The following is a 27,841-nucleotide window of genomic DNA, read 5'->3' as shown; positions in this document are numbered from 1 at the left end:
CAGACATACCTACTTGCTTCATTTGAGAAAACTGTGATATCATGAAATGTACACACAAGGTCTTCACGGCAACCCGTCATAATAAAAGTTCGGTTGGACGTGAGCAAATTTTTGATTATATTAGGCTACTGTTGTAGGCTACAGTAGATTTAACTTTGTATATGTAACGTTAATAATAATTTGTCTTTACTACTAATAATAATCATGCCTGGGTGGTTGATTATTTTTCCATTTGAGCTTTTTTTATAAACAATGTTTACTTGTAAAGAGCATACAGCCTTTGAATGTTTATGTATTATTTACTTATAATGATTATCATCTGAAATAATAAACATATTGAATGGCATTAAAAAATAAATAAAAAAAATAAACATTTTGTGGTATCGAAATTGGTACGAAGAACCGTGAAATGTGTATGGCATTGGTACCAACTACTGGAATTTTGTACAAGAGGCTGGAGGTAAGAAACTTTGTTTGAAATATGTTTTTAATTAAAGTATCTTTGCATTACACAAGGTTTGTCTTTGCCTAATACTGAAAGTATCAGTACAGTGTCTTTTCATTAAATAAAAAGACACCAGTTTTTCCTGTTCTCTGCATCTTGGGTGGGTGGCATTTAAGAACCAATAACCAGGGCCGGCTCTAGCTCTTTGGTTGCCCTAGGCGAGATGGAGTTTTGCGCCCCCCACCCCTCCCCACCCCACTCACTTTTATCGTCTCTATTCTAATTCAGCACGTCTGTTTTCCTAGGCCTACCCCTAACCGAGAAGCACTTATTATTGAACACGTTTGACGCTTTATTTCTACTTTTCAAACATTTTCTCACTTTTTATTGAAAATAAATGCGTTTCCGATCTGGTATGTGATGGGAAAAGGGAATAGAGCGGGTTGGCAAAAGGCGGGATTGAACCTCTGATCGATCTGCATCAAATCTTGCTGCCATGCGTCTTACCACTACACTACAGCCACTGTAAAGAATTTGGTGAACACAGCATATTTGTGTTTAATGTAAATAATATGGCATCTATCGTTAGGCTGCTCCAGTTAAAAAAAAAAAAAAAAAAAAAAAAACGAGAGGCCGTATTTATTTCCTTCCGACGCCCACGTAGAGAGTGTTTGTACTTTTCATAAATAACATGCATACCGTACGTTATCCATATTCATAACGAACTGGACTTTTGATATTTAATGACATCCATTTAGGTTATTGTAGATTATTGTCAGTGAAGTTATGTTTGCAATACGTATAGTAATTATGTAGAAAACTAGCAAGTGATAGCTTAGTGACAATATTAATAATATTTATAAAATAAATATTAGTTGATAAGATTGATACTAAGTAATTTTATTTTGTTTGACAACTTATTGGCTGAGATAAGAAGACTAACCTCTGTACTGGGCTTTCTTTCGATTTTCTTCCTTTCTCTTTTTCTCTTTTTCCATCCCTGTGCATCCCGCGGGTTTAGACGCCTCACTTTTGAAGAACGCGCAAGATGAGCACTTGCCTGACCTAACGCCTGAACTAATAATCAATAATCACCATCAATTAAATCTAATAATCAGGTTGATAAGTAATTAAACGTGTGGCTGAGGGGGCGCCCTATGATGATCATGTTTCATGAACATTATGTTGTATTTCGCTTGTTCCGATTCTATGCTTAATGGGAAGTATGGGCGGCACTAGAGCGCGCTCGCGCCCCTAACACAATTGTCGCCCTAGGCAACCGCCTAGCTCGCCTATAGCAAACGCCGGCCCTGCCAATAACATTCAAGCAGAATTTTCTCAGAAGGTTCTATTATAATTTATATATCCCAATATATATTATCGCAAGAGGCTGCAATCAATGCATATCGCATTATGGATTTTAAGCCATATCTCCCATTCCTATTACCAACCTGACAAAACATTCGTTCAAGGTGCTTAGCTTTCTAAAATGAAAATCAAAACCACCACAGCCACGAATATAGCCATGACCGGACAGAGCCTTTTGAATATTTGCTCATCGTTTTAAATATTCAAACAGTCTTTTAAATATTCATTAGGCGGGGGGAGAAAAGAAAGGATTATTCGGACCAGGGGCGTACTGTGCCGCTGAAATTGCATTAGAGCTAAACTGGAATGTGTGTGAGTGAGTGAGTGAGTGAGTGAGTGAGTGAGTGAGTGAGTGAGTGAGTGAGTGAGTGAGTGAGTGAGTGAGTGAGTGAGTGAGTGAGTGAGTGAGAAAGAGAAAATATACTAGTGTGGCAAGAAAAAGGAAAAATAGATCTTGAAACAAATAAAGACACCGTCATTCAAATTCACAGAAAATGTACAGTAAAAACAACACTTGGATATGTGAAGCACAGAATTCCTTATGCTAGAAAAAGACCTAACACACACACACACACACACACACACACACAGACACACAGACACACGTTTATACTCTGGGTGCACCGCGGCTCTTTTATTGGATACATGTGTCATATTCAGGGCCGGCTCTAGCTCTTTGGTTGCCCTAGGCGAGATGGAGTTTTGCGCCCCCCACCCCTCCCCACCCCACTCACTTTTATCGTCTCTATTCTAATTCAGCACGTCTGTTTTCCTAGGCCTACCCCTAACCGAGAAGCACTTATTATTGAACACGTTTGACGCTTTATTTCTACTTTTCAAACATTTTCTCACTTTTTATTGAAAATAAATGCGTTTCCGATCTGGTATGTGATGGGAAAAGGGAATAGAGCGGGTTGGCAAAAGGCGGGATTGAACCTCTGATCGATCTGCATCAAATCTTGCTGCCATGCGTCTTACCACTACACTACAGCCACTGTAAAGAATTTGGTGAACACAGCATATTTGTGTTTAATGTAAATAATATGGCATCTATCGTTAGGCTGCTCCAGTTAAAAAAAAAAAAAAAAAAAAAAAAACGAGAGGCCGTATTTATTTCCTTCCGACGCCCACGTAGAGAGTGTTTGTACTTTTCATAAATAACATGCATACCGTACGTTATCCATATTCATAACGAACTGGACTTTTGATATTTAATGACATCCATTTAGGTTATTGTAGATTATTGTCAGTGAAGTTATGTTTGCAATACGTATAGTAATTATGTAGAAAACTAGCAAGTGATAGCTTAGTGACAATATTAATAATATTTATAAAATAAATATTAGTTGATAAGATTGATACTAAGTAATTTTATTTTGTTTGACAACTTATTGGCTGAGATAAGAAGACTAACCTCTGTACTGGGCTTTCTTTCGATTTTCTTCCTTTCTCTTTTTCTCTTTTTCCATCCCTGTGCATCCCGCGGGTTTAGACGCCTCACTTTTGAAGAACGCGCAAGATGAGCACTTGCCTGACCTAACGCCTGAACTAATAATCAATAATCACCATCAATTAAATCTAATAATCAGGTTGATAAGTAATTAAACGTGTGGCTGAGGGGGCGCCCTATGATGATCATGTTTCATGAACATTATGTTGTATTTCGCTTGTTCCGATTCTATGCTTAATGGGAAGTATGGGCGGCACTAGAGCGCGCTCGCGCCCCTAACACAATTGTCGCCCTAGGCAACCGCCTAGCTCGCCTATAGCAAACGCCGGCCCTGGTCATATTGCAAAGGAAAGCGTTTTGATTTCTGTTCAAAGATACTCAATTTGACAGCGCTCACTTGATTCTTTAACCTTCAGGAACAACAAACGACTGAACTGTATCAAAGCTTCCAACACAGCCACAGTTCAGCTATTTCAGAGGGTGAACATGAGCGTGCTATTTGTGGATCTCTCTTCCTTCCTTCGACTTTTCTATCAAAAAATAAACTAAAATTTGCAAATAGCAGCCACAATTGTTTTTCAGGTCATGACTGAGGTAGGGAACAAGTAGCTGGTCTCTATTTAGACTTTTTTCAGTCTATAGCACAGTTAACATCGTGCCCTCAGTACTCATTTGATGTAATATTGTGACAAGTGATAAAAGATATTAAAAAAAAGGTAATTCTGTGATGTAAAACTCAGAGCTGTTTACACAACATCATTTTCAGCTAAAAACAGAAAATATTTTATGTGTATTGGCCGTTCACTTACACAACGACGCCATTTTAGGGGCCTGAAAACGCAAACTTCTGAAAACGTGTAACGCGTTCAGTCCATAGATATCCATAATAAAGGCTAGATGTCTTACAGCGGAGTCACCATTGTCATCACCGGCGGCCATCTTGTCACAGGCAAGCTTTCTGTCGGGCTCTGTGGAACCTGATGTAAGATGAGTGATCTGTACGAACATAAATACTTATCTCGCTGAAATCTTGACGAATGTACAAATGGTTTGGTTTCTTACAAACGTTATTAACATGGCTACAAATCTGGATGCTTTAACACGTTGAAATTGCAGCTTTTCGTTTCGATAAACAACTTAATCGGGCAGCTTGTGTAAAAAAACAATATTCTAGCCGCTATAACTCTGTGCCACTACTTCACACAATTATTCTGCTTGTTTCCTAAGAAACTACAGGGTCTCATCTTTCTAAAGAGGTAAGGCATTTAATGGTAGGCAACATTAGGTGGGAAAAGTGATCTCTGAAGTAGGCACAGTGAAATGTAGGGGGGAAAAATCCTAGTAAATTGCGTTTTTGAAGTTAAAATAAAATTATTTTATTATAATAGTGATATGCTTATTATAAAGTGTATATATATATAGCTTATATATAAGCTATAGCTAGCTCTGAAAAAAAATCAGAGCTGTATATGTATATATATATAAAATGTGTGTGTATATATATATAATATTTTTGCACAGTTTTAGTAGCCTATATATTGATTTAACATAAATACCTTGTGTGTGTGTGTGTGTGTGTGTGTGTGTGTGTGTATATTCATTGCACCTATCTGTTCTGTTCAATGTTACTTTCATATTGAAGTCCATGGTTATAATTGTTCATAAGTATGTAGTGTCATAACTACATCTCTGACGTTTATAACAAACAAAACAGTTTGAAAATCGGTTTAAATTTGAGCAAGTTATGGTTATTTAAAAGTACATGCACCATTAAAACACACTGTTACGAGTGAGCGAGCTGCCTGTGACAAGATGGCCGGAAGATGCGGACGGCGACCTCCATTGGCCAACGAGATTGGCACGAGACATCTAGCCTTTGTTATGGATATCTATGGTTCAGTCTACAGGAGCATAGTGTTTCTTTACAACGTGACATCGCCAACTACTGGCCTGGCAGCAAAATACCGCATTTTTATTTTTCACGGATCCGTGAGAACAGGATTGTTTTGACAATGCTGTCTTCTGTATGCAAAAAAATCGAATAAATAAACTTCGGTTTTTAGTACATCATTGTCGTGTAAATGTACCTGTCAATAATCCAAAATAATTTTTTGTTTTGTTTTTTTTGGGCATTTTATTTCAATATCTGTATGTTGTGCTGGGTAGCCCTCATGATCTCATTGGTCCAGTATCCTGCTCCACATAATAGTTTATATTAAAGATGGGGATCAAATTTTACTTCATGCATTCTGAATTATTTACACTGTGAAAGAGTTTAATTCTCATGCTAAATATGGGCAAAACTTCAAAAAACGAGTTTGGATGTATGATGTTTTTCCGGAGCAGCACTGGAGTTCTGCAAGTGTGTTTGTTTGTTCCCGGTCAAGACTCGAAACCACAGGTGGTGAGTGAAACTACATCAAATGTCTGTGTGTGTGTGTGTGTGTGTGTGTGTGTGTGTGTGTGTGTGTGTGTGTGTGTGTGTGTGTGTGTGTGTGTGAGAGAGACTCTTTAGCCCCGCCCACAGCACGCCTCCACGTGTTTGGCTGTTTTCAGAAAGAATCTGTACAGCATATCTGTCTTTTATAAATCTGAAAAAACTAAAGACTCTTCTGAGATACGAAGGATTTAATACTACTCTATAGGTACTCAATATTAACATGAGATTGGCAGAAAGTGTGCATGTTGTTTAACTTTCTTAGTGTGTGGATACTCACTGGTTGCATGCATCACAGATTATTTCTAAATACTATTATTTCCATCTACATTCATATAACCAGGTTTACATTTTAATCCCATCCACTTCTTGTAACAAATGAACAGGAACTATTAGCTGAGGTGCTTTACAGCACAGAGACACCTGCTGTCCAATGAGAGGAAGGAACAATTACGGTAGACCCCCCTACCCCACCCCACACTCATTATGACATAATGATTGTCTGGTCAATAGGCGGTTAATTTAGAGCCTGACCTCTGGTCTAAGGGTTTAAAGGGAGTGCTCTGCCTGCTAATTAACATCAGATGCCCATTATACGGTTTACTATGTTAGACTAAAACATTCATTGTGCTAATATTACTCTTTCCTAATGTAAATGAGATCATTATTAAATAAAATAAAATAAAAAAATTAAGTCTTACAAACAATTAATTGTAGATCAATACATCTAGGCAAATGAGGTGGTACTGTGGCATCGAATTGAGACCAGCATCAGTCTGATCCAAAATATCTCAATGAATGGATAAATGCATTGCCTGTTTTAAAATATTAAGACATATTATAGTAGATTTATATGCATACATGCGCTATATATTAGGCAAATTTAAACAAAAATGCTAGCATTTTTTATTCAAAATTCACTAAAAATATCTGAAAACAGGAAACATGCATGTATATATTAATACATAATTAAAAAAGGAAAATAATTCACAGATGTTTTGACTGATATAAACATCAATAACTAATAAATATTATAAAGTGCAATATTATAATAGCCACTATTATAACTTTGTTTTGTCTGCTTTTAAATAAATTGGCTAATATGGCCACTATCAAATAGGGTTTGTACACTCTGTACATCACAAGTATAATGGATGGACAGATAGACAGATGATAGATAGTAGGGATGCCACAAATATAATATTGAACCGTTCAGGACGGCATTCACGGTTCAATAAGTGCTTGTGAATTGTGTTTTTGCATTTAATTCATGATTTCCATTTCTCTCAGTTTGACATATTTCTCTTAGTTTATTTCGGCTCTGTTTGAGTGTGCCTGTGACTATGAGCCACACCGGTCTCGAGTCCTCTCATGAGGGAGCTCGGAGGCATATAAGGAAGAGCGACACCAGTGAAGGACGAGAGAGGACCAGGCCTGGACTTTACATTGAGTTTTGTTTGTTTTATTATGTTTGTGCGTGCAGTCGTCCGTGAGGGGCTGCCACGTTACTTTCGTTTTGTTTATTTTTTTGAATAAAGTTGTTAAATGTTCGCCGATTCCCGCCTCCTTCCTTCCCATATTTCTGAACGTTATTACACATGCGTTTTAAAAACCTTCCCGTATAAACATTTAATTTGCGTGCTTATGCACTGTTTTACATGCGCTGAGTGTGCACACTAAAAGCCTGTCAAACACACGATAACTGGACTAAGTAGTCTTACTGCTCTAATGATTGTGCTTCCCCCCTCATCTCCTCATAAAAATTCCTCCTATGATGGAAATTGACGATATTTGCATCATAGGAGGAATGTTTGGCCAAAGGCTAAAGACTACAGCCAGCAGAGGGAGCCATTTCCGCATGTTTTGAATGGGGGATGGAGATCATGGGGGGATGGAGATCACACTCAGAGCTCAGCTCGCAGCTGCAGGCACTCATTTAAACGGAGCTATGGTGAGCAATGTAAGTCTTTTAACTTCTCAAATGAATTTCTATGAAAGTTAAGCTTGCAAAGGCATGATGAAATGCACCAGACTGAACTCGCGTTGTGAATGTATGCCGCGAGTGTAGTCGCGATTACCTCAGCTCTCATTAGCTCATTTATCTGATCCTGCAGTCAGTGCTCAGTGCTGTGACACTCGCGCGGTGACTCACTCATTATATTGAACAGACACGTTCAGTTTTTAATTGTAGTGTCTTCTCCAACTCAGTCACAGTAATCCAGTAGCAGTGGCTTTGGGAATGGCCTCACAGGGCAGCGAAGCATTCTGGGAATTGTAGTCTTTCATCCCCATGAGACAAAAATACATTTTCAGTCTTTTCTCAGTCTAGAAGGCACCAAATTAAAAAATAATTTCACATTTCTACTACATTGATGACCCAGTTCAAAATACAGATTCATCTTCCCAGCCCTGACGGTACCTCTTTAAATGCTGATGTACATCTCTGAACTGCCACTGTAAATCTTTATATATATTTATTTGCCATAAAAACATTTTCTCCTTAACCTCTTTCTGTTCCTTTCTGTTCCAAAACCGAACTGAACTGAAAACCGTGGTTAAAACCAATGTATGTTTTGAACCGTGGACTAACTGTATTGTTACATCCCTGATAGATATAGATGGATGGATAGATAGACAGACAGACAGACAGACAGACAGACAGACAGACGGCCAAATCTACAAAAACATTTTTTTTACAGCCATTAAAAGACGACATGCAATTTCTTCATAGAAGGATAAATCAGCGCTCTGCACAGACTACAAGGAAATATTTCGCATTTCACTCCCGCCATGGAAAGATTCCTTCTTTAATGTAGGAATTTGCTGAGAGAGAGAGAGAGAGAGAGAGAGAGAGAGAGAGAGAGAGAGAGACTTTTTTGACTTTTTACAAAACCTTTATTTTACATTATTTAAAAAGATTTTAACACCTAATTAAAATCCCATTAACATTACCATCAAATAAATATATTAAATTGTATTCTTACATACCAAGGGCAAAAAAAAAAAAAAAAAACTCAATGAATAAATCACATTACCAATTAAAAACCAACCTTCCAAACTCACTCACTGTAACCAGTGCTTCCTTAACACCCCATCTCCATTGAAAAAAAAGAACATTATCAATGTGCTTGTAATATGTGTACTCTATGACCACTCGTGCTTCCACTAAAGATTTAAATAAAGCCACCATACAAATATCTCTTCCTAGATTTTTTTCCTGATGAGATTTCAGGATTGCTAATTTAGCTTGTCCTATTACAAAATTAGCAAGTACACATTGTTCTTTTAAGGATCTCTTATAACAACAGCCCAATATAAATAAACTATCAGTATACAGAAATCCTAATTTTGTTATAATTTTTCTCAACAGTACAAAAATAGGATAAAGTCTAGGACAATCACAAAACATATGAAAAACAGTATCCAAGGCATCACAAAATGGACAATTTGATGCAACATTTTCATTCACCCTTGCGACAAACTTATTTGTGGCTAATATACAATGGATCAATCTCCACTGAAGATCCCCACACCTCTTAGAAATAGGAGGCTTATACAAAAGTCTCCACGATGGAAAAATATCTTCAGATACAGAAAGTTGGGATCTCCATTTAGTATCAATTCTTCCTTTCAACTGATCCAAGTGTAAAGTTTTGACACATATGTGATATAATATTTTTTTCCCTATACAATCAAAAACCAGTTCTCCATAACCCTTCAATAAGGAAGTACAACCAGCACTTTCATCAGTTTGACAATCTTTAGGAACCACCTTTAGTGGAGGAAAATTCAGTAGTATAACACCATTTTTTAGAACATCGTTTACAAAATTTTCAATAGATAAAGGAAAAGAGGATTTAAGACCCCTAACAAAACCTTCTAGAATTCGAACAGAATTCAAGCCAACCTGATCACCAAGTGACTGTATAGTTTTCCATTGGCCTCTATTTATGTCGATCAAATCAATAATTTTAGTAACACCAGCATTTACAAATCTATTAATCAAGGAATGCGATACATTTGATGCAAGCTCAATAAGAGGATTAAAAAAAAGAGGTTCTTCCACACCATAATGCTCATCAACTGTTCTTGATATTTCAAACAAATCCCATGATTTAAGTACTGATGTATAAAACTTAAAAGACAAGTCAGAAGATTTTTTAACAATTGATCTCTGCATCAGAAATAATTGTTTATCAATCCCTATTCCCCCAATATCTTTAAGAATAGACTTCCCATACACCACCCAGGGTATATCATTTGAGCTGTACAATAATTTCTGCAATGTTTGCATCCTCATTGACAAGATCTTTGACTCCAGATGTATCAGCCCTTGACCTCCCTCTGCCACTGGAAGGTAGAGGACCCCCTGGGGAAGCCAATGACAGCCATTCCAGAAAAAGTTAACCAATATTTTTTGAACATCTTTAAGCAAATCTTTGGGAGGATCTAAGACAGTAAACTTGTGCCACAGCATTGAGGCGGTTAAGTTATTTATAACTAAACATCTTCCTCTAAAAGAAAGTTGTGAAATTAACCATCTCCACCTCTGAAGTCTACCATTTACACAGTCAACTAATCCCTCCCAGTTCTTCTTTTCATATTGATCATTCCCAAAATAAACCCCAAGCATTTTGAATCCATCCTTGCCCCACCTACACTGGTTTGGCAATTTAGGAGGTTCAAAAATTTGCCAGTCACCCAGCAATAAAGACGTACATTTTTCCCAATTAATGCAAGCAGATGATGCTTTCTGAAAATTATTTAAACAAGAAATTAGTGCGTTGACATCCTCAGAATTTTTTATAACTATCGTTACATCATCTGCATATGCAATAAGTTTTATGGGAACTATTTCAGGAGAAACAGGAAGAGAGAAACCACATAACTGTTTCCTCAACTTAATTAAAAGAGGTTCTATAGACATCGCATAAAGGAGACCTGATAGCGGACAGCCTTGCCTTATGCCTCTAGTAACTGAAAAAGATCTAGTCAAAGACCCATTAATCTTAAGCATACTATAAATATCACTGTACAGCAGCTTAATACATGATACAAAGTATGGACCAAATCCAAAAGCTTCCAGAGTCCTAAACATGTAGTGATGGTCCACTCTGTCAAAAGCCTTTTCTTGGTCCAAAGACAGTAGCCCAATGTCCAACTTATGCCGTTTTGCAATTGAAATGATGTCTCTCACCAAAAATAAATTATCAAATATTGTCCGCTTTGGTATGCAAAACGTTTGATCTACATGGATTATGGTTGCCATGTGCTGTTTGAGTCTATTAGTCAATGTTTTCGAAAAGATTTTAAAATCAACACATAAAAGTGAGACTGGTCTCCAATTTTTAAGGCACCCAAGGTCTCCTTTTTTAGGAATCAATGTTAATAATGCCCTCCGACAACTCAAAGGCAGAGTCCCTTCAGTAATGCATCCTAAAAGGACATCATACAAGTCTTGGCCGATTAGATCCCAAAAGACTTTGTAGAATTCCACTGAGAGTCCATCTAACCCAGGTGACTTCCCGAGGCTCAACTCCTGAACAGCCTGTGAAACCTCAGAGAACGTTAAAGGATTGTCAAGCTTTGTCTGCTCATTCTCCGAGATGTTCGGCAAATCCTTTAGAAATTGGTCTGTTGTTGAAACATCACACTGGTCAGAAGAATACAAGTCCTCATAAAAAGAAATAGCACAAGACTGAATCTCCCGTTGATCAGTTGTCACTCGACCATTTGGAAGTTTCAATTGATGAAATTGTTTCTGCTCCCTTGGCTTTTTTTTTTCCAGCCCAAAAAAAAATGTAGTTGAAGCATCCATTTCATTTAATTGGGAAAATCTAGTTCTTAAAAAAGCAAATTTTCCTCTTTCCTCCAACAGGTTTTTCAGAAGAAGCTTATTCTCTGTGATGTGATCAAAAGAAGTCGAGTCATCCTGAAGACTGATGCTTTTCTCAAGGATATTTCTTTCAAGAGTCTTCATTTTTTCTTTCAGGCTTCCAATACTTTGCGCAGTATATTGTTGGCAAAAGAGCTTTACATGGACCTTTCCAATATCCCACCATTGACTTAGAGATTGAAATCTATTTCTCTCTTCTCTCCAAGATGCCCAGAAAAGATTAAAAGATTGAAGAAAGTTGTGATCTTGTAAAAGTCTATTATTGAAATGCCAATGTGTTTTATAGATTTTAGAAGAAACAACAGAGACAGACATTGAAAAATAATGGTGATCAGACAAAAAAGAAGGAGAAATACAACTATTAAAGAACCTATCTCTATGCCTTTTTCTAACATAAAAACGGTCCAGTCTTGCTCCAGACAAGTTATTTGAATTTTTTTTTAACCAAGTATATTGTCTGATTCCAGGAAATGCCTCTCTCCATACATCAACAAAATCATGGCAATTAATCAAATTTTTAAAAATCCCAGCAGATAATGGGTGGGGTTCATTGTGATTCCTATCCAAATCTGGATTTGTTGTACAATTAAAATCACCCCCCATAACAACAACATTATCTTGAGGACACTGTAATATAGCATCAGAAAGTTTTCCAAAAAAAAGTACACGCTCCTGACCAACACTTGGTGCATAAACATTAAAAAAAGTAAAATCAATTTCACCAAGAGTAATATCTACACGCAAAATTCTACCAGGCAAAATCTCTAGCATCACTGGTTGGTTACCAATACGTGACGAAAATAACATGGCAACACCTGCACTTAAACTCGTTCCATGGCTCAAAAATGCATTGCCCTTCCAATCTCCAAACCAGTGTGCCTGATTTTGTAAATCCGAATGGGTTTCTTGAAGCAAGATTATATCTGCCTTTTTTAAGACTAAATAATCAAATAAGGCAGCTCTCTTTGCTGTGCCCCGGCAACCATTAATATTAAAGGTTCCGATGTTCAAAAAAGTCATCTGATAAATAAAAATGGGGCACAAAAAAACCCAAAAAATAAATGCATGTAGAATCATAAATTATTATTATTTCTTATGACAAGTTTTCAATCTTTTTTTAACAGCACTCATATATTTCTTAAGTCTATAACGCTTAGGCTGGTCAAGTTCTTCAAGTGTAGCTTTTCTCATAGCCATAGAAACAGACTCAACAAAAAGTTGTAAATCAGGAAAATAGGCCTCTACTTTGGGTCTTCGCTGATTAAATGTGGCATCAAGAAATGTATTAATCTGTTGAACAGAATAAAAAGATTTCACTTTAAAACTGGATGTCTTCCCTTCAGAATTTCCTTGAGAATTCAATTCAGTCTCATCTACTTCATCTGATGCAGCACTATCTGAATCATAATCAATCAACTGAGATTCACATTGTTCTAACAGTGGGTCTATACTATTTTGTGACAAATTGTCAACCAACATTTGTATCTCGCCTGCAGGCTTGAACTGTTCACCAGAATCATTTGATTCATTTTCTCCAGCAATAACTACTGCTGCATTGTTGCAAACTTTTACTTCAGCAATCAAAAGAGCATCTGTCTCCACAGGCTTTTCATTTGCACTCACAGTGCTCGTGCTGACTGATTCAAGTTCAATGTGTTGTTCTCTATCATCAGACAGAGTCACCATTTCAGTTTGCTCATCATTTTCCCTATTGCTGCTTTCACTCAGACAATGGTTTTCTAATGCTGGATTTACTACTTGCTGTACATTAACAAGTTCACCTTCATTCTCAACTACACTTTCAGACTCAATAGTCAATGGACAAGCCTGCTTTATATGTCCATATCTGCCACAATTGAAACACTTCATCGACTCTGTACTAATAAATATTGTGTAATCCTTGCCTTGCAAAGTCATCTTCGCTGAAACATTCAAGGACTGACAATCTGCGTTCAACACCATATGTGTTTGACGCCTAAACGACATAACATGTTTCAAATCTGGGTTTTTTAGGCCAAGACGGATCATTTTTATCGGGCCCACCAGTTTACCATAACGACCAAGCAAGCGCTCCAATGAATCGTTAGGAATAAACGGAGGTACGTTAGACAACACAACTTTTTTTGCCAAGTTAGATAGCGGTAAAACTGGCAAAAAAACATCCCTTACAGACAAGCCACGCTCAACCAAAATATCAACCATCGGCTCCTCTTTAAGAAAAACCACTAAGGCCTTATTCATCCTAGATGCCGACAAGATATTACGAGCACCTATTTCACCACCGATAGCATTTAAAACATCTTCGACTGTGATTGATTCATCCGGCATGCATTTACATCCATGCCGGGCAGTTAAAGATGAAAACCCATCAGAATCAATCCCCATTTCACCGACACTCTACACACAAAAATTATACACCTTTGTTAATCGCTCCACAAGTAAGAAATGTAAAGGGAAACTTACAAAGAGGAAAAACCCCGTCAGCACTCACTCAGACACTCACACACCTCCCGCTGCCACTCCTCCACACACACACGCGCAACCGGAAGAGAGAGAGAGAGAGAGAGAGAGAGAGAGAGATTGAACCCTCTGTGTACAGTATGAATATTTCAGAGGGCCGTGTTTTGTAGATGTGGGGCACAGGGCTGTGAAAAGAGTGCCCTGCAGTCAAGCCTTTGATGCGGATAGCACCGCCACTGCACTGATCTGTGGCAGGAAATGGACTTTTTAGGCTTATCTGCCTCACTCAGGGCCACGTGTGTGTGTGTGTGTGTGTGTGTGTGTGTGTGTGTGTGTGTGTGTGTGTGTGTGTGTGTGTGTGTGTGTGTGTGTGTAATACAAGCAGGACAGGAAGCTCCGTGAACCAGGGCCAAAGAATAAAAATTATAATGATAATCATCAAGAGGAGCCAAATATTTACTGACTTTTCCGCTCGCGCGGCTCGGCTTGTACTGCTATTGGGGAAGAAACATCAAACCGTACTTGCAGTCCACCACCTTCACTCATACATAGCAATGCAATCCATTTCAAACAGAGACACAGCGTTTCTATCTTATCTTGTGCTTCTCAGCTGTCGGCGCTAATTCAATAAACTTCAGAGTAACACAGAGCACAAAAATGAGAAAGAGAGAGAGAGAGAGAGAGAGAGAGAGAGAGAGAGAGAGAGAGAGAGAGAAAGAGAGAAAGAGAGAAAGAGAGAAAGAGAGAGAGAGAGAGAGAGAGAGAGAGAGAGAGAGAGAGAGAGAGAGAGAGAGAGAGAGAGAGAGAGAGAGAGAGAGAGAGAGAAAAGCTGGAAAAACAGGATGGAGGATGAGGATAAATGAGGAAACACTTCATGAACAGACATTTCAATAAGATGACAGTTTGCAGCCCTTTCAGACACCACTGTGTATTTCCACAGGTTATGTTCTTGTTCAGTTCTGCTGCATTTTAAGTCTAAAATCTATCAAAAGTTAAAGGGATTTTTTTATATATATTTTCCTATGCACCTCTATTACCAACAGGTGTTCAATGGTAACTGTACAATTAATAAGTCTAAAATGCATACAATTAAATTCAAACCTCTACCTGATGAAGACAAGAAGATTTCTTATTTTTCTGTCTGATATCATCACCAGCCCTTTGTCAAAAAATGCATCAGATTCACAACAGACAAGGATTAAAAAAATTTTTTTGAACTATAAACTTTTGCACTCCCATCGCTGCTAATGGCCATGATATAACAGCGCGCATCTTCAAACAGATTCAGTTCGCTCCTAAACTGCTGTTGCTAGCTCTTTGCTGCCCACCACCTCCCCAGCTCCTCCATGTCGTGTATAACGTGGCATTTTACTTTGCCATCGTAGCTGCTCTGTTCATAGGGGGAATAGTTCAGCTCTCACAGCCCTAAACTGTGCAAGCGTTCCCTAATGCTGCTGCTGAACAGAGCCATACCGCCAAAACATTCATTCAGAATTATCAACTTGAATTGCAATTTATTCAAAATTCCTAAATCATTTTTATTTGTTCTTGACTTAATAGACCTGACAGAAAGTATTTTAAGTCATATATATCTGATTAGATATTAAAGGGATAGTTCACCACCCCAAAAAAATTAAGATTATCCTATAAATTACTCACCCTCAAGTCATCCTAGGTGTATATGACATTGTTTTTTTTTCCAGACGAATAAAAAAAAACATTCGGGGGGGGGGGGGGGGGGGGGGAATCGATGCGTTTGTGTAAGAAAAAAAACATCCATATTTAAAACTTTACAAAGTAAAATATCTAGCTTCTGCCTTTCATATTGGTAATGCCTCTTCGCAGGTCAAAATGCTTGCGCTATGTTGTAATGTTATCGTTGCACCAGTTACGCTTTTTTCGTAAGTTGAATACAGAAGGCTGATTGTATTCGTCTGAAAGAAGAATGTCATATACACCTAGAATGACTTGATGGTGAGTAAATCATGGGATCATTTTCATTTTAAAGATTGACTATCCCTTAAAGATCTACACTTTAGAGCTGAAAGTTCTAAAACAAATACCTTCAGTCTTATAGAAACCAATTGATGGAAAAGTTACCAAGCATACGATGCAGTCCACCGTGACATCTAAAGCAGAGTATGAGGCCTGTCTAATCTTAACGAATCATCTACTCAGAACTAGTAAGTCAAGCGCTGTTTATCTGCGACAGGAGTGGGATATTTCAGGCCAGCGATTTAGCAAAAGTAAACGGGACCAGGATCTTCACCTCTTTCTGTGTCTCTGTACCAGCCCCAATGCTGTTTGTCTGAAAGGGAAGTGAACTGTCGCCTATGCTGAAAAAGAAAGAAAAAAAGAAAAAAAAAACTTCAAAGTACAGGTCCCAGACCTGCCCAATGTCAATTGTCACTTGACCCCCATGACCTTGTGCAGTGGCTGCCTCAGCGGACAGAAGCTGTGAGTTTAATCAAGGGTTCTCTCATTTCAAGGGCTTCGAGAAGTCCTGTGTGACCCTCCCACACACACACACACAAGCTAAAACAGATCCCCCTGAGTTCAGGCCTTTCCAGAGAAACCGACAGAACGAGAGAGAGCTCTGATTTAATTCTGCGGGACATCTGCATTACGGAGGTCTGCCAGAGTGCTTACTGCAATTACAGTCCACACAAAGCCCCGCTAGTCCCCATATTTTCAATCCCATGCTCTTCCATTACACGCCCCGCACGCGGATGCGCACAGGAGCTCACACTGCACTCTATTCCTGTCGTCTGTCACTCGTACTTCAGAAAGAGAATGCAAACATCCCTAACATAAATCTATAAAGACAGGTAGGGTAAAAACTGCTTGCATGTCGATGCATCCAAACGCCTAGTCACCAGTTCCTCTTTTAGAAGAGCGAAAAAAAGAGAACTTGCCTACATGTCTTTCATCAACAAGAAAAATGCTACAATTTTCTCAAATGAGAAGAGAAACAGACATCATAAAAGCAACAATATTCTTTTATTCCCCATCCAACAACAGGGAAAATAAATGACGTAATTCAAACAACACAGAATTCAAAGCGGATACAAAATTCTCCATTTGTGGGCTAGGAGAGCGTGCTGCGTGATATGAATCCCCTCTTCTTCCCTGTGGCTGGGATGAAATGAACGTCGAGGTGAAATTCTTAAACGCTTCACACTTTTATGAACATTTTAATTATTCAAAGGTTGACGAATTAACGAGGCTAAGGGAAGCCGATTGGCGGCACAATGAAAAAAGAGAGAGGAGAAAAGAGAGGGATCATTTAGTCTTGCTGACTTAAAACAAAGTATAAAGCGCAGAGCACATCATTTATATTTCCAACAGAATAATTAAAATAGAATTAGAAAAAACAATTGCAATTGTTTATCTTTAAATACATATTGTCATATAAACAGTCAAGTTAGTAATAATACTAGTGATCTCATTCACAAACCTTAAGCACAGTAAATTTGCATGGAGACAGACATCATTTTAGGTAATCATAATTTGTAGTTTAGCAAGCAATTCATGCCAAACAGTCTGAGAGAATAATCTCAAAGAGTAACTCTTGGTGGTTTGAACGATTTATTAAAAGAATCAGCGCACAAGTCATTTGCTCGTGAATCACAACGTTGTAGACTTTTCTTTTTTTCCATTGATGAATCTATCGAAACCAGGGCTATTGTATTTTCACATGCTCTCTTTGTTATGTCATTATCAATCTACTCTGTATTGAACAGCCAAGTATTTTTAGGCTGGCATCCGTTCAGGCCAGAACATGTGCGCATTAAAGAGCAGGGCAACGGAGCCAAAGATCAATTACACTGCTATTAAAGAGGGCTGAGGAAATAAAGGCACAGGAGCTGCCGGCTTGTGCCCAGTTATTTCTGTTAGATCAGGTTAAACAGAAAAAAAGCAACAACCAATTTCAGGTGGAAGGTGGATGTGGGGAGGAGGGGTAATGAGCAGGAGCAGGTGAACAACCGATTTCAATCACAAAGAAGATAGGAAGAGAACAAGAAAGAGAGGGAACTAATAAAAAAAAGAACAAAGGGAAGAAAAAGACAAAAAATATAACCGTATTTACATTACCAAATGGAAACAGCAGTGCTTAAGAATAGCCAAGGCTTTGGGTACGTTTCGGATGTAATATTTGGTTCTGCGCAAATGCTGCAAAACACATGACGCAATGTGAGCTTTTCAGTGCTACATGGTTAAATAGATGCAAGAAACAAATAAACACAAGAAAGAAGACCAATCACAATGCAACTCGCAAATAAAAGCAAGAAATAACCTCAAATCCTAAATTAGTATTTTACATTTTCAATGCTGAACATACACTAGAGATGCACAATTAATCTAAAAATTAAGAGAGAGATGCTACAATTATGTAAAAATTGCGCAAGATGTTTTCTACAGGTCTCTCCCCATTGTTTTAGTATAACATTATCATACCATGCACAATTTAACTTTTTAATTTATTTATTATTTAAAGAAACCAAACCAATGTTTATTTGACATTTGAGGCTTAATGCTATAGAAAAGCAAGAACAGTCTTCTTCTTACTCAACATTCATTCAGTCACTTTAAACAACGGCATACAGATTTTTAAAACAATATTCAACACAAATTGTGAGCATTGTAATTAATACGTCGCAATAGGGATCAATCAACAATTATGATTTTTGTGAGTCGTGCAGACCTAATCAACAAAATGTAACATTAGTTTGATAAGCAATTCAAGATTAACTATCAAACACAAGAAATATGTGGATTAAAGGAATTGGAGTTTTGCTGCCTTTTAAAAAAAATAAGTGAAAAAATTAATAAATCAACACAGAAACCAATCATGTCAGCTTCAGACATGGTTGAAATATGTGCTTAGCTCATTTCATTTTTTTCCCCCTTCAATTAAGTCACCCAAAATCACACAAGCACTAGTGGATGTGACATGATTAGCGCCAGGGCATATGCTTTCTGCTGCTATGAATTTGCTCCACGTGCAAGAGAGGAAACAAAGCGCATAGAAGGACGAGGAGGGAAGCAACACTGACGAACGTACTAGATTTCGGCTGGAATGCTGCACAGAGGAAAAACGTCTCTTCCGAAGTCCTGAGGTCACATTGGCGAGCCTTAACGAGGGTAATTGCTGTCGATGCGCAGGGGCCGTGTACAGAACTGGGTCACAGCCACGATCATCTGAACACACACCGTCTAATGTGTAACGTCACAAAATTCCCTGCTAAACCACCCACACAAGGGCTGCATGAATGAAGTCATTAAATGAAAACTGAGCCTATTTCTTAAAACATGTTTTTGGTATGATTCATCTATGCTTATTATTTCACAGAAAAAAAATAAAAAGATAACTTTGTTATCTTTCTCTGAAGCGACTTTCCTATTAAGATGATGCCAGCCAGGCTGCTTACGGTTCAACCAACTAGCTTTTTTATCTTCTAAAATTTAGGGCAAACTCTGGTATGGAATTGCCACAAAAAAAAAAACTCCCAATGGACAAAGCCAAATCCTGTCATACATTGAACATTCTTTTACTAAGAAATTTGTAAAGTTACAGAAGTAAAATGCCATTGTTCGAAGGAAAAAAATTCTAAAAATGTTATTCGGGTTTACTACCATTTATATTAAAGGCACAATAAAAAAATATTTTTGGACTAAAACATCCAAAAACCACTAGAACAATGTTATATTTTTTTTGTTGACTTGTGTACTTACATTATCCTAAATGTTTCCAAGAATGTTTAAATCCAGAGAAATCAGCTATTTTAACCAGGACACAGTGTTACCCTCGGTTTCCAGTTTTATTTTATAGAAACCATGGAAGCACCAGAGACGCTTTACCGTATTATGCGTTTTAGACAGGTGAGCAACTGTTTGAATACATTCATCAACAAAAAACGAATCATTGTTACATAGCTCAACAGTTAGTCTTATTGCTTCAATCTCATTTTCGTGATTTACCGTAAGTACCATCTTTTACCATGCCTAATATTAATCTAACTCACTGCAGTTTACAACAAGTGTCTCATAGCAGCCGCTGATCGAACGTACAGAGTAGCATTATCACACAACATTTTACACACTAACATAGTGTATCTAATATGATAAAATAGCACTGCGTTACCCAACATACTCGAGCGGAAGAAGCAGAATCGCTTGTTTGCGGCATAATATAAGCTCCGCAAAATCAAGGCATCATCAAGCTACGCTTTTGTTTTGAATAAGCAAAATGACATATTTTGTGGCTTTAACTCATTCCCACAAGCATTTTTGAAAAAAGTTGCCTAGCGTTTTTGATCATTTCACAAAATTTTCATGGATCCCAGAATATTTTTTTATATATATATATATAAAAAAACATTAAAAATATTAATATTAGCAAAATATTAAAAGAAAGAACAAAGCCTCTGCTTTGAAACCAAAAAAAAAAAAATGTTTTCTTTTTTTCATCAACTCTTTACGTTTCATAAAAGTCCTCACAGTTCTTCACAGTCCTAAACCTCATCCTGGGTCAACATTTCATTCATTAACATTTGGCAGTTTTGATTTATATGCCGTTTAATGTTGATGACCACGTTATATTACATATGCATATGATTACATATACTGTAAAAATAAAATCAGGTCTCCATTTGAAAATTTTCTAGCGAATGATCACATCAAAAATGTTCAGTTTGCCAAATTGAATTTCTCTGAATAGATGCAGTTTAATTCACAGAAATTCAATTTGGCCAACTAAAAATTTTTGATAAAAAAAAAATACAGTGTATGATATTGCTTGTTTCTGCAACTTCTTCGCCTGTGTTTTGATCAGGAGATTCTGTACTCTTTCAGAAGGTGTCATAACGCCCTCTACAGTATAACAGTGAAAACATGGAAAGACAGAAATTTTCATCAATAGCGGGGAAAGAGTAGATAAGACTAGACTGGACTAAATCCTTAAAGAATTATGGCATACGTAACCAGAGAGAAGTCTGACATTTTTGCCTGAAGATCCAGTTATTATCATTTTGATTATACATTAAAAGGTCCAAAAAAGAAAAAAAAGAAACATAATTAAATTGTTCACAACGAGAGAGTTCTAAAACAGGCATTTAGAAAATTTCATGCTGACAGTTATGACCAGGGCCGGTTAAAGTAACTCTTTAAAGTAAAGCATGTTGACTAGAAACCGAAAACATGATGAAAAAGGCCTTTTCTAATCGCCCCCTGTTTCTTCAAGCGAATGTGCAGTTGTGTGTGTTTATGTTCAGCAACGCAAGCCTCTGGTAAACACGATCATTATCTCCCCAATCTAAACAAGCCTTTGCTTTCCCAGAACACACTGCTCTATAAGCAAGAAGGTGATTAAGGAGAAAGCAGTGGAGGAGAGGACTGCTACTAGAGAGGAATCACAGCCTGCATTGGCGACATTAAACTACGGGTGATGCAAACACCAATGGCTTTAAATAATGATGTAACCTTTTTAATCTTCATCATGTTACAGCTCAAAAACACTTGCTGTATTTAAACGGCTAGGCTTATACTTTTAACTGAATGGATCGTGCAAAATTATTGTCCCATCACACAGACAATAAGTATTGTAAATAACACCATATTTAATAGTCTAGAAGAGTTTAGCCAAAACCGAGATGCCACCATGAAGACGAATAATGCTCGAGCAGCATGTCTGCTCTAAAGACTTTTTCCTCCAAACCACAAACCACTACACGTGGAGTGAACAATCCGGTTTTAAATTGCACATAATCCAGCGCATGAAAATGTATTTGACAAAGCATTCGGTGTACGTTTCACCTGAAATATGCATTACTCTACCACAGCTGACGTCGATATTAAAACCAAGAGCCTGAAAATCATAATAGTAACTATCTATTTCTGTCTTACCCATGTAGAGCATTATGCTATTAAAGATATCTTATGTCTGATGCAGTCCAAACCTATTACAAAGTTTGCTTATTCAGGACCAAACTCCATGTAAGACATATAAGGCTAGTGTGATTCTGAGAGCCTGATAGATTACGAAAAACATATTGTATGAATTTGTGCATTTTTCATAAAGAGAATGTATATGTATATGTATATATATATATATATATATATGTATAAAACAGCATTTCTGTGCCATTGTCCCTTGTTACTCACATATGCACGTGTGGAGGTTGAAAGCGGCTCTGGTTAATGTTGTAGTGGGTGAAGGCCTGCGTGGGGTTGGAGCTGTACTCGTCCACCGAGATGGTCACTTTGCCTTGTGACGGCATTCCGTGGGCCATTCTTTCTCCACGTGACACATGAGACACTTCACCAGGACCCTGGAGCGACCCACACAGTCAGCATCCTTCAGAACCACCACTTAAACACGGAAAAGAACCCTTGATAGTGCCGAGGAGGAGGACAAGATACTATCTGTAAAGAAAGAACGACAGGAAAAGATTATGTTATGATTATGAAATTAATTGCATGACTGTATGAGCAATACAGAAAATATATATATATATAAAACATGGAAATAACTACATTTTGATTGTGGAAAATTCAAATTATGTACAAGATTTGCTTAGAGAAAAATCTTATTATTTAAGTGTTTTATATTCTTTACATGTGGATTATGTCTCATAAAAAATGTTATAATAGCACAAATGTTATAATTTGTTACATTAAACAGACTTTTCTACATGAAAAATTACTTTAGTTGGTGTTTTCAGGTCATATTTTTGACTTGAACAAAACCAGTTAATTTAGATAAAACACAACACACATTTATGTTATCCAATAAAATATTTCAAAACAGTGGATATCAATTATATTTTCTAGAACACATCTGCTTAAAAATATTCGTTTTTAGGTAAACATCTAATTTACAATTATTATATTTATATTATTACAATACATGTTTTTATAATAATGTATTTTCTAATGATAGTTTCCATAATATTTCCACTTCAAACATCTGAAAAAACGTTATGCTGTAACAATGTCACTTTTATTAAGAAAAACAGACAAATTAAAAATGAACGATCACTCATAATGTTAAACTCATCCAAACTCAACATGCACGCAGTTATAAACTTGACCAAAACTTAAACATGTCTAATGACAGATTAATATAACAGTATGTATGATCCAAAACAAATCAGTCAAATTGAGCAAAAGTGTTGAAACCAAAACATAACAGAAAATGCTGAGAAACAGAAACATCCCCAGCTCTCTCGCCATCTGTAGGGCCAGTTAACTATAACCAACCCCTGAACTACTTCATACATGTTTACTTTTTTTAAATGAAGAAAGAAAAAAAACTAGTACATTGCTGTCAGTTTGAGTGTGTGTGTGTGTGTATATATTATATATATATATATATATATATATATATATATATATATATATATATATATATATATATATATATACATATATATATATATGTATAGGAAACCAATGACAGCGATTCATTATTTGACTGTATAAATGAATGCAGTAATAATCACTGAATTTGCTCAGCAACACCTGCCACAGAAAATGTTTTTGAGTTTCTAGTTAAATACTGGTTTACTGCACAAGATTAGCTGACACCTTACAAGACATCATATAATGAGGCTACACATTATCGCACATCCTAAAAGTGACGCTGGTTTCACCATGTTATCTACTGTACCTGCCAGGCGAGTGCAAAAATCTCATTCAAATTATTCTACTACATATTTAAATGATATATTTAAAGGACTGAAGGCCTTCGACTGTTAATATATGTGATGCTAATTAATTCTGAATTGTTGTTATTGTTGCCGAATTATGTTCTGTAGGTTTTGGCATGCAAGAATTAGTTAGTAGTATTCTGTCAATCTCTTTTTTTATGAATTATGTATGCATCTTTTATAATTTATGACTATGAGTCTTGTTTTCCTTTCATCTGTTCAATATTTTTGTAGCGTTACCAACTTATATATTATTATTATGCATTACCTGTTTTGCAGTCTACATATTAATTTTTTTCATTAAACTGTAAAAGATTGTAGTTAATTATGTTTACTGTACTTAAATCTACAGTACTGTACTAATGACATGACAAAATAATTAGAATTAACTTAAGTTCATAACAGTACTATCATGTACATCATACGTTATGCTGTAAACTACAGTTTAAAAAAAATAATATGGAATACAGTATTTTCCTCTCACGTACATATGAAATTAAGTTATTTACGTCAAGCATTTTTAATAATTTACAAAGAATTCTACAGGTAATATACTAATTTGTTTAATGTAAAGAAAATAAAAAGTTTTTTAGTGTGTGAAAATGTTCAATTTTGCATAAAACTATATTCATCCTGTTTCTGCAAAAAAAAATTATACGTTATATATATATCTTTCCTCACCTCAGCTAGCTAGCAACCACTAGCTTAGCTGCGTAAAAACCTGCCGTTGCGTCTAATATAACGTTTACATACGCGCGAGATATTTATTAGCGCTCAACTCCACTGCTTCCGGCTGAACAATGCATAGGGAACGAGCAAAATAAAGGTTGGAAATCATGTCTCTCAAGTGCAGGCTACACTCTTTAGAGAGAGAGCAAAAGAGATCAAGTTGAACCTACATCACCCCGACTACAATATCACCGACATTTCGAGTAAAAACACGCAAACTCGTGTGTAAATGCGCCTGCAACACACTCGCCGCGGAGGGTGATCGTTCCCCGGGTGAGTGGCCGCGCTGACACCGCCGCTCAATGACAAGCCACCTCTAACCCTTTTGTGTCTTCTTTTTTTCTCGCTCCCTGTCTAAGCGTACATTTCCAAGCTGCATAACACACAAGAAGATGTTGAAAGCGTCTCGTTCTCTCTCGCCCACCTCTAAAGATGTTGCTCCATGCACGCCGGGGAATGCAGATGTCGGTAGCCGAAGAGGTGGCACTCGGAGCCGGGCAGGGGCAGGACCCTCGACCCTGGGAGACCCTCCGGCGAGCTGGCGGCGACACGCGGGGAAAGCAGCGCTGGCAGGCGGCGAGCCTCGCTCTGACTGGCGGAGAGGGGGAGTGAGTCTAGACCGCAGTGGAGGAAGAAAGGATTGCCACTGGGGTCAGAGAGCAGCGACGAGAGCATAGCCTCCGTACTAGCATGGCGGAGAGAGTGTATGTGTGTGTGTGTGTGTGGTTACTCCTCCCCTCCCTCAGAAGAGTCTGCCATGATACGCTTTCACACGTGGAGAGGAGAGACCCTCTTCTGCTGCTTATTTTCGCGTCTTTCTGCAGTGTCCTTTGTTTTGAGGGTTACATTTTATAGCTCTGTTTTATAATCAAACCTGACAGGACCTAAAGTACCTTGAGGAAGTGCTAATTAAAGAAGAGACACTGATTTGCTTTTAACTGTGTAAGAGCAGTGGGTCAGGCTCTTTGTTACTGTCAAAATCAAGTGATGTTTGTTTGCAAAGTTTTCAGGCTATGACTGACTGAAAAAGGTCTTGCTTTCATTTATTTTGTAGGATGAAGTCAGGTGAAATAGGCTACTTTTTTGATCAATTAAACTGCCACATTTCCACACTGCTCAGGTCACTTCTGTCATTTTATGTTAAAAAATAATGTAAGAAAAATAGTTGTAAGAAAAATAGTTATTTACATATTTAAATGCTACTGCGTTCATGATCACATCGTGTGAACCCTCTTTTCATTGAATACAATTGTTCCTGATCCAGAGTGAAATAAAAATTGCAATAGCCTTTTCTTCCTATATTGTGACGTAAGTGAAATCGCTTCTCAAACAAGAAGAAATGTAGCACGGGACTTGATTTTGTTCATGGGTAATTAATTGGATAGTTGTGGTTTGCTATTGGTCGATCTCATGTGAGTGACAGGCCCTGCCCTCATGTCAGTAAATGTTTCATCAGAGAAGAGATGTCGCTGCAAGTTATTTTGATTAAAGGGGGGGTGAAATGCTGTTTCATGCATACTGATCTTTTTACACTGTTAAAGACTTGGAATCCCATACTAAACATAGACAAAGTTTCAAAAGTTAAGGTGGACGTTTGATGGGAGTATTTCTTTGTCAAAAATACTACTTCCGGTTAGTCATAAGTTTCGGCAAGTTTTTTGAGATCATGCGGGCGGAATTTCCTTGTATGGGCCTTACGGACAATTCTACCGGAAGCGCGTGAGAGAGAGCGAGGGAGAGAGCGAAAGCAACAGCCTACGCCCATCAAAGCGCTGGCTTGTAGGATGCTGGACAGGTGACAATTACACATAGCACATAACAATGTCACCAAAAAAGTGCGTTTTTGGTTGCCAGACCAAGACAGTCCTGCACAGATTCTCCAAAACCCAGCAACAGTGGATGTAATTTGCTTTTCCGGATCAGCAACTGAGTTGCGCGAATGTTTATATCTGTTCGCTGCATTTCGGTGCCGACTGTTTCATAAACAAGGCCCAGCTCGAGGCCGGCTTTTCCCAATCGCCTAATGCTGAAGGATGGAGCAGTCCCAACGTTAGAAGGGTGAGAGAGACTGCTTCAAATGTCTGTGTTTTTTTTAGTCCGCTTACTGTCTACACAAACCACGCGTAAACACACAAACACACGTGCACAACTGCACTTCCCACATGTACACCTTCAAAGACAAAAATATGACGATATAATTCAAGTATAAATATGTAAATAACACAAGCCGCTAAGCATATTATATAGTTAGTGTATAACTTGTAACTTACCACATAGAGACGTCCTGCTCTAGTCGTTTTTGCTGCTGCTCCTGTTCAACTGCAGCCTCTGGGTCTGATTCCGGATCATAGATGTATGGCTGTATCTGATTAAAAGCCATATTTTTATTTTGAATAAAGTTTTTTTCCCGCTGTTAGGGATGCACTCGACTCAACACACAGCGCGCTGCTGCACACGTCATTATTTAGCTCCGCTCACACGACACGCCCCCACCCGCTCGGCTTTTTTCGGAAAGACTCGGAACAGCGCATCTTTCTTATATAATTATTAAAAAAATAAAGACTTTTCGAAGATGCAATGCTACTCTATAGGTACTCAAGATTGACATGACACTGACTGAAACTGAGTGTTTCACCCCCCCTTTAAAGTTTATGAGGACACATGAATTAAAAAAGATGCATGGGTAAATCATTTATAATTGCAGCTATATATATATATATATATATATATATATATATATATATATATATATATATATATATATATATATATATATATATATATAAGAATAGATTTAATGGTGACTCTATTTTAAAACACGCCATTATAGGACATACATTATGACATTATGTGCAGTTTGTTGGACTTGTGAGTGTCAGAATAAGAACAATATATAGCAATATATAGTAAAAAAAACAACAACTTGTAATTCAACTAGTGTGTGTGTGGGTGTGTGAGAGAGTGTAGAGCTCGAAAGAAAAACTGCAGAATTTCTCATAAAAAGTCTAGACAGTGGTAAAGAAGCATTCATGAATTATTTTATTTATTTGCAGCTGTGCTTTTTAACTTGTAATGAGTGTGTGTATTGGTTGTATATCTGCATACATGACAGTGGATTCTTCAATTTTCATTTTTAAAGAGTTTTAATGAAAGAAACCATCAAAATATCATAATAATCAGCTCATGGTCCATTTTATCTGACATTTGATTTAGTAAATCTCAGCATTCATTTTCTAATTAATACAATCTTTTGAAAATTGTTATTCATAATGATTTGTACACTGATAAAAAGGATTCATTGAGGCTGTAAATGTAAATTTTTTTTACAAATAAATATTTGTTACTT

The 27,841-nt window shown here is 37.2% G+C and overlaps 1 protein-coding gene across 1 annotated transcript in view; it reads right to left on the bottom strand.

The window, feature by feature from the left end:
* Nucleotides 1-25,060, bottom strand: part of mpped2a (metallophosphoesterase domain containing 2a) — an 80,837-nt gene extending 55,777 nt beyond the window's left edge. The window contains exons 1-2 of the mRNA XM_067445219.1: nucleotides 24,920-25,060; nucleotides 22,220-22,480 (exon numbers count right to left, since the gene is read on the bottom strand). Coding sequence (XP_067301320.1) covers nucleotides 22,220-22,347 — 128 coding nt within the window. The 5' untranslated portion in view covers nucleotides 22,348-22,480; nucleotides 24,920-25,060. The remainder of the gene's footprint in view (nucleotides 1-22,219; nucleotides 22,481-24,919) is intronic.
* Nucleotides 25,061-27,841: the final 2,781 nt, after the last annotated feature.

Source organism: Pseudorasbora parva, chromosome 1 (genome assembly GCF_024679245.1).
Source record: "Pseudorasbora parva isolate DD20220531a chromosome 1, ASM2467924v1, whole genome shotgun sequence".
Lineage (NCBI taxonomy): Eukaryota > Metazoa > Chordata > Actinopteri > Cypriniformes > Gobionidae > Pseudorasbora > Pseudorasbora parva.
Note: the sequence above shows the minus strand (reverse complement) of the source record. Positions and strands in the feature narration are given on the sequence as shown.